Source organism: Littorina saxatilis, linkage group LG9, assembly GCF_037325665.1.
Source record: "Littorina saxatilis isolate snail1 linkage group LG9, US_GU_Lsax_2.0, whole genome shotgun sequence".
NCBI classification, from domain to species: Eukaryota; Metazoa; Mollusca; class Gastropoda; order Littorinimorpha; family Littorinidae; genus Littorina; species Littorina saxatilis.
In genome coordinates, this window is record NC_090253.1 from 15,205,451 (window position 1) to 15,213,687 (window position 8,237).

At 43.7% G+C, this 8,237-nt stretch overlaps 1 protein-coding gene across 2 annotated transcripts in view; it reads left to right on the top strand.

Annotated features, from left to right (window-relative positions):
* The window catches only part of LOC138975379 (uncharacterized), a 46,617-nt gene extending 38,691 nt beyond the window's left edge, over positions 1-7,926 (top strand). For both annotated transcript variants that reach the window (XM_070348042.1, XM_070348044.1), the window contains exons 4-7: positions 577-741; positions 2,710-3,494; positions 4,636-4,954; positions 6,703-7,926. In XM_070348042.1, the coding sequence (XP_070204143.1) occupies positions 577-741; positions 2,710-3,494; positions 4,636-4,954; positions 6,703-6,942 (1,509 nt within the window). In that variant the 3' untranslated portion in view covers positions 6,943-7,926. The remainder of the gene's footprint in view (positions 1-576; positions 742-2,709; positions 3,495-4,635; positions 4,955-6,702) is intronic.
* Positions 7,927-8,237: the final 311 nt, after the last annotated feature.

An 8,237-nucleotide genomic window follows, 5' to 3' on the forward strand; every position in this document is an offset into this window, starting at 1 on the left:
AGTTGATACACTAACTTGATAATAGGTCCGATTGATCGTATTAAAACTTCATAATGTTACCTGGGACCTAAATGCGAAATAAACCACAAAAAAACGACTTGGCGGTGGGAGGAATTCGCGGTGTAACAGCCAGCCAGGCAGTCTGATAGAACGGTGCAAGGTCTCGGCAAACCAAGACTATGCCATGTACTCGTAGCAAAGCCGCCGAATGGTACCGTAAACCAAGAATAGTGACGTAAGAAAATAGAATGTCGTCTTTTGATTTGGAACGTGACGTGTTTTAGAATGGATATGTGGTAGTGTGTGTGTGTGTGTGTGTGTGTGTGTGTGTGTGAGAGAGAGAGAGAGGGGTAGAGAGAGAAGGAGTGAGGGAGAGAGAGAGTGTGTTTGTGTGTGTGTGTGTGTGTGTGTGTGTGTGTGTGTGTGTGTGTGTGTGTGTGTGTGTGTGTGTGTGTGTGAAGAGTACTCGGGTCCAGCGCGAGCGTTTTTATTTTATGTCAGATGCTTTCTACAGTACACTACCTGTGTTTGTACTTTTGTTTTTGATTTTTGTTGTTGATTTTTGTTTGATGGCAGATGCCTTCAACAGTACACTACCTATGGTGCGGTAAAGGGTACTTTGCATTCCATCACTACCTGGGTGTACTTAGTCTGATCCGTCTTCTCCAGCCAGTGAAGCTCGTCTTCCACTATGCGCGTCTTCCACAGCTCGATTACCTTCTCTACAACACCTGGTTCCTGGTCAGTAGTGGATTATGGGCGGTTTGGTGGGTTGGTGAGTGATTGAGTGGGTTGCTATGGGTTAGCTGACTTGGTGGTTTGGTAATTGTTGGATTGATGGGTTGGTGGGTGTTGTACTGTTATTATTGTTCTTGTTTAGCTGTGTGTGTGTGTGTGTGTGTTAGCTGTGTGCACTGTGTGTGTGTGTTAGCTGTGTGTGTGTGTGTGTGTATGTGTTTGTGTGTGTGTGTGTGTGTGTGTGTGTGTGTGTGTGTTAGCTGTCAGTGTGTGTGTTTGTGTGCGTGTTCTTGTGTGTGTGTGTGTGTGTGTGTTTGTGTGTGTGTTTAAGGGGGGGGGGGTTGACTGGCTGGCTATAGTTGGTTGGTTAATTGAATATAATTATGTGTGAGTGAAGTGTGGGTTTGTTGTCCAGATATGTGGGTGGGTGTGGACGGATTGTGGATTTGGTGGATTGATGGGTTAGTATGTTATCTAGTTTGGCTCGCTGGTTTGTTGGTTGGTGGAATGTATGTGTGAGTGGAATATGGGTTTGTTGTTTGTGAAAAAGCAAACATGGAGAGAGTTTGTTTGTTTGTTTAACGCTCAGCCGACCACGAAGGGCCATATCAGGGCGGTGCTGCTTTGACATTTAACGTGCGCCACACGCATAGGCTTCATGTCTCACCCAGTCACATTATTCTGACACCGGACCAACCAGTCCTAGCACTAACCCCATAATGCCAGACACCAGGCGGAGCAGCCACTAGATTGCCAATTTTAAAGTCTTAGGTATGACCCGGCCGGGGTTCGAACCCACGACCTCCCGATCACGGGGCGGACGCCTTACCACTAGGCCAACCGTGCCGGTCAATGGAGAGAGTTGGCGGTGTTAGTTGACAAATCTATTTTAAAGTATACCGTTTTCAATAGAACAAGGTCGATACGAACTATCATAACAGCTTCCGCTGAAAACAGGCAACTTTACAGCAAGTCTGAAGTAGGGGAAGGGCTCCTTATATGGACCGGCTCCTAATATGGACCACCTCCTTTTCTGACAAACTAACGGCGCTAGAGCGCTCAAACAAGTTTTATTCGCTGTATTCACCCTCTCTGGATAACTTGCACATGTTAAAACAGTTGCAGAAACACACATCTTAAAACCGTTAGGCTTTTTCTCTTTTCTTCACTTTTGGCAGCGTTCACTCTAAATTTGCCGCCTAAACCGGACTCGTTTCTGTCCACAGCCAAAGCTTTTATCACACCAAAATTGCTATACATAAATGACAGCTAAGACCGTATTTGTTACATTTTAGCAGTGTTGACACCGAGTTTCTACTGCAAACAAAAAATAATAGAAAAATCTCAAAGTATGTGCGAGTCCCGTTATATGGACCACCTTCAGCAAATCGAAGAAAATAAAAGCTAAAGGCTATTTTCATTAATTCATTAAGAAGCTTGCTGGAAATAACCAATAACTAGCTCTCAAGATTTCAAAAAAATATAACAAAAAGTCTTCTTTTCGTGGAAGTTGATAATTTCACATATTTTCACTCTGTTTTTGATAAGCTTCTTTAGTTTCCTGGTGTGCTTCAAATAATGCTCTCATCAACCCGAAACAGATAAATCTAAAGCATATTTTAATTTGTCTGACTTGTACACTAAGTTGTATTAAGTTATTTTGAAGTATAAGGGGCTTTTTACTGTGATTCGTGAAGGCCGCTTCACTGGTCCATATTAGGCGCCCAGGCTCCTAATATGGACCATTTGTGATTTTTTTCTGTATTTAATTTTTGCTGAACGTCTATCAAAGCTATTTCACTCTAATTAGGCCTGACGGTTAACCTAAGAGAGAAGGACTACCAAACACAACATGAAACTTCTTCGCAAGAAAACAAGCTAGTTATCAGCATGGAACAAAAAGTGGTCCATATTAGGAGCCCTTCCCCTATATGTCATTTAAAACAATCATCTGTTTCAATATTCTGACAGGAATTAAAACAGTCAGTGCCTGGGCTTACCTTGAAACCTCTTCACGATTCGGAGCGTTCGCCCTGCGTCTCCGGGCAATTTCTGCACACGGCGTTATCCCTTCTGCGACAAACCGGCGGCGTCTACGTCACTTCTAACGTCATCTTGAGTCACGTGCCGCCTGAGCTCCAACGTCAGACTTTGTGGTCGGCATTTGCAGGACATCCTGGAGCTTCAGATCTAAGCCGCGGTGTGATCATTGCCAGTAAAGGCTTCGGAGATAAACTCGAAACAGACTTCATTCGCCATGTCTCGTCAACAAACGCTGCAACTTGCGTTTCGCCGAAAAACTACGAATTTCCCCGAGCGGAGCCGACCTCTGACGTTAGAATTCGATGCGTGTTCATTTCCGACGGACAACGACTCGAACGAGTTTACCCGAAAGATATCATGGACGCCAAGACCCCATTCGCCGAGCTGTCCCGTTGGTTGTTCTACGGGACCCGCGCCCCCCTGCTTCCCAAAACCGTCCCAAACTCCATACCGCGAATTTCGCATATGGTCTGGATCAGCCCTAACAACTCGTCAAAAAGTGAACACCTTCAGTTCGACCAGTATCTGTCGATCCTAAGCGCTCTGCATGTGGGAGGTTTCCACCATGTGTATGTGCACGGAACCGTTGGTTTTAGTGGAGAATGGTGGGAGCGATTGAACACGGAAAACGTGACGTTTGTCTATGTGGAGGATCCCCAGACGGTGTTTCAGCAGAAGGTTGTCAAGCTCGCGAAGAAGAGCAACATCCTCAGGTGAGTTTTTGATAACTGGTTTATAACATTTTAGTCTTCTTCTTCTTCTTCTTCTTCTTCTTCTTCTCCTTCGTTCAAGGGCTTAGACTCCCACGTTCACTCATGTTTTAGCACGAGTGGATTTGTACGTGTATGACCGTTTTTACCCCGCCATTCAGGCAGCATACGCCGATTTCGGGGGAGGCATGCTGGGTATTTTCGTGTTTCTATAACCCACCGAACTCTGACATGGATTACAGGATCTTTTCTGTGCGCACTTGGTCTTGTGCTTGCGTGTACACACGAAGGGGGTTAAGTCACTAGCAGGTCTGCACATAAGTTGACCTGGGAGATCGGAAAAATCTCCACTCTTAACCCACCAGGCGGCAGCGAACGGGATTCGAACTCACGACCTCCCGATTAGGAGGCCGACGTCTTACCACCACACCACTGCGCCCGTCTAAAATGTAGTCAATATTTGGTTTAAACAAAACTTGATTCAATTGTAATATCGTGATATGTATAATATCTGTCATTTGGGATTCGTACTCAAGCATTGTGCTTATGTTAGCGAATCCCAATATTTGACTAAATGTATATTGCGATAGATTGGGAATGGAGACAAGGTGCGGGTGTGTGTATGTATGTACACATGTGCGTGTAGATCGCTTCCAAGGAAACTACTGAACAGATTTTTATTTTTATAAATCTGTGCATGTGAATTCTTCCAGATTGTATCCCCAGACTTTGTTCTCTCACTTTGTAGATCAAAACGCTGGATGACGTACGTCATATCCGACTTTAAAGAAAGAAACAACGTTGGTGCGGCACTGTGGCGATCGCATTTTTCAAACGAATGTTTTGACATTTTGATCCAATATATTGTCTAACTCGGTCCAGACTATGGGATTGCATTTCAGCTTCAAAGCTCTAAAAAAAACCTTTGCTATTCAAAACTCCACGTCAAATTTAAATTTAAGTCGTTGTCGTTGTTGCTGTTGTCGTCGTCGTCGTAGTTGTTGTTGTTGTTGTTGTTGTTGTTGTTGTTGCTGTTGTCGTCGTCGTCGTTGTTGTTGTTGTTGTTGTTGTTGTTGTTGTTTTTGTTGTTGTGGTGGTGTTGTTGTTGTTACATAACCAACCAGTTCTTCATCTCCATCCCCAGAAACGCTATCCTGTACAAATACGGCGGCGCCTATCACGACGTGGACGCCGTGTGGACACAGAGGGTACCCGACTGGCTCCTGGCCTACCCGGCTGTGGGCGGTCGGGACTGGGTGGTTTACGGTGAGTGGCCGGATAACCTGAATAACGGAGTGCTGCTGGCCAAACCTCGGGCTCCCTGGGTTGGACACCTGCAAGCCTATCACCGCTACTATACGGAGAGTGGGCACTGGACCAGGTCTTTGTACGGAGCCATCATGGCCACCTACAGGACCTTCGAGCGTCATCCTGACCAGCTCTTATTGTTTGACCACTTGCAGGTGAGATGATTTTGGAGTTCATTCTTGTTAATCCTTTTGTAATTTTGTTCCTCTTTCTATTTTTATTTTTCTTGCCTTTCTTGTTGACTCACATGCGAAGCAAAAGTGAGTCTATGTACTCACCCGAGTCGTCCGTCCGTCCGTCCGTCCGGACGTCCGGACGTCCGGAAAACTTTAACGTTGGATATTTCTTGGACACTATTCAGTCTATCAGTACCAAATTTGACAAGATGGTGTATGATGACAAGGCCCCAAAAAACATACATAGCATCTTGACCTTGCTTCAAGGTCAAGGTCGCAGGGGCCATATATGTTGCCTAAAAAACAGCTATTTTTTACATTTTTCCCATTTTCTCTGAAGTTTTTGAGATTGAATACCTCACCTACATATGATATATAGGGCAAAGTAAGCCCCATCTTTTGATACCAGTTTGGTTTACCTTGCTTCAAGGTCAAGGTCACAGGAGCTCTTCAAAGTTGGATTGTATACATATTTTGAAGTGACGTTGACCCTGAACTATGGAAGATAACTGTTTCAAACTTAAAAATTATGTGGGGCACATGTTATGCTTTCATCATGAGACATATTTGGTCACATATGATCAAGGTCAAGGTCACTTTGACCCTTATGAAATGTGACCAAAATAAGGTAGTGAACCAGTAAAAGTGACCATATCTCATGGTAGAAAGAGCCAATAAGCACCATTGTACTTCCTATGCCTTGAATTAACAGCTTTGTGTTGCATGACCTTGGATGACCTTGACCTTGGGTCAAGGTCACATGTATTTTGGTAGGAAAAATGTGTAAAGCAGTTCTTAGTGTATGATGTCATTGCTAGGTTTAGTTACCCTAAAGGTCGAGGTCAAGCATGTGAGTCGTATGGGCTTTGACCTTCTTGTTTGTTCTTCTTCTGACCTCTTATTCTTGTGTGACCGCTGGGAAGCAGGTTAGCTGCTTTTGACCTGCTTTTGAGCTGCTTTTGGATTATGTTGTTGTTGTTGTCGTTGTTGTTTTTGTTGTTGATGAGTTTGGTTGTTTCTTGTTGTTGTGGTTGTTGTTGTTGTTGTTAATTGTTGTTGTTGTTGTTGTTTTCTTCTTCTTCTTCTTCTTCTTCTTCTTCTTCTTCTTCTGCGTACATGGGCTGCTATTCTCGCGTACACTCGTGGTGTTATCGTGTTATTCTTTTGGCAATGGCAGGTAGATCACTTTGACAAATCTGACGTTACCTTCTGAGTGAGTGGTTTGTCCAAATGTGCGTCAATTTGTATTGCTCTAGCTAATCTCCTTGAGGTGTAACCTAAGAACTTTAAAAAAAACTCCCTACACCAAAATATGTTTTTTTCGGGATTTAACGACTGTACGCGTGTGTTTGTAGCCCTCTACACGTTGCGTGAAAGAAAAACAGGTCAAGTACTCGTCATAATCCCTAACGCAGCATCAATAATATGCAGGGCGTCGTCTGTGCCGCTGAAACTGCGCAGGTATATTCTGCCGCTTTGCAGTTCAGAGACATCCTGCTTACTGCCGTGCGCGCAGAGAAAATGTTTCCCTCCTTATCTTCACTGTGCTGGCTGCGAAATCCTTCACGCGGAGGTGTTTTCAGACAGGCCAGACACAAGTTGTCCCAGAGGTCACGTGTTTGAGCCGTGTACAGAACTTGAACTTGAACTTGAGAGAAAAAAAAACTATTTATAATACGTAGGCTATAATATTTGTTTAGTTGTATTTTCTCTTTGTTTTTTGATAGGTTATGTGCCATCACAGTCGTTGCCACCCTTCGTGGGAAAAAGGATTTCGTCGTGGGATGGGTGACCAGAGAAAGACGCTGCCTTTTGATTGGCGGACTGACACGCTTGTTGTCCACGTGACCCAACCGGCAGTGACGTCATTTGCTTCCCCTGACGCGCTGAAAAAAGGCACAGACATGATGGCCGAGATTGGACGGTTTATTTTGAAGAAAAGCGGACGAGAGGATATTTTACGATGACTGTAAACCGAACATGGTTTTTATATTTGTTTAAAAATATGTTATATATTTATTTATTTAACTAATCAATCAATTAATCTATTTATTTATTGATTTGATAATTGTTTGGGTTTGTTTGCTTGATGGGACCGTTACTTTGTGTCTGTCAGAGGTTGCAAAATGCCTATTAAAGATAGGGAGCTGTTTGACCCACTTGTCAAACTTGAATTTGGAACCGTCTCTGTCAGTCATTTTGCACTGCTGCGTATAAAAATTTTGAAGTAAAAAGAACTGAGTAAAAATTTCCAAGTCAGCTTTGCTAGCAAAAACGTTTGCTGCTGCTGCGCCGGTGTCCAAAAGCTGACTGACTACGCTGAATACAAAAGCTAACAATCACATATCTAGGCGTAGGAATATTTTAATCAATAGGCCATACACACACAACTGCCACACGATACAGCATCCCTCTCACACGCAGCCCGACCCATCCGCCGAACACGCTACTCCACGGTGTAACCCATCCCGCAGAAGGGACCGACTGCACGAGAGACCGAGCTGAGCGCACTCACACAAATTTAAACTTTATTTATTCTAAATAACACTTAAAGGCAAAGTCGTTCCCGTGAAAACTAGTTGACTCGATCGACATCTCGGAGCTGTCCAGCCTGTTACGTGGGATCAGTATCACTTGAATGCGTACCAATAATCAACAGCCTTGGGTCTATCTGGGCAGAGTTAGATTGTGTTGTTGTTGTTGTTGTTACTTAATTTTTAAACAAACACGATTGCCTTTTTCTGATGTTAATTCATTAAGAAAAATGCTCATGAATTCTTTCGCATTAACAATACATGCACACTCATATACACTTACACATAAATTACATGAAGATGACAAGGCAACAACACAAACAGAGACACGACACTCAAAAGTAAGCATGAAAAACAAAAGAAAATTCCAAATAATAATTATGTACATGGCTATTTACAACTGCTCTGACTTAGGCTTGCAGGTGAGGTGGGAGGAGGGGTGGGGAGGAGGGGGGGGGGTGTAGCGGGGCACAGTAGTCTGAGGATTATTTAGGGAAAAGAAAAGTCTTGAGGCCAGATTTGAATGCTTCTAAAGACAGGTAAGAAGACCAGAAAGCGATCAATTGATGCATTCCAACCTCCTTCGCGGCGGCCCCTTTCATTAATTTATCTTTTTTTCCTTTCTTTGTTCTTCTAAATCATCTAAAGTCGGGGTAACACCCGGGAACATACCCCTAATGGTTTAACCGGGAGGGCGTTAAACAACATTTGTGACCCTCCACCACGGA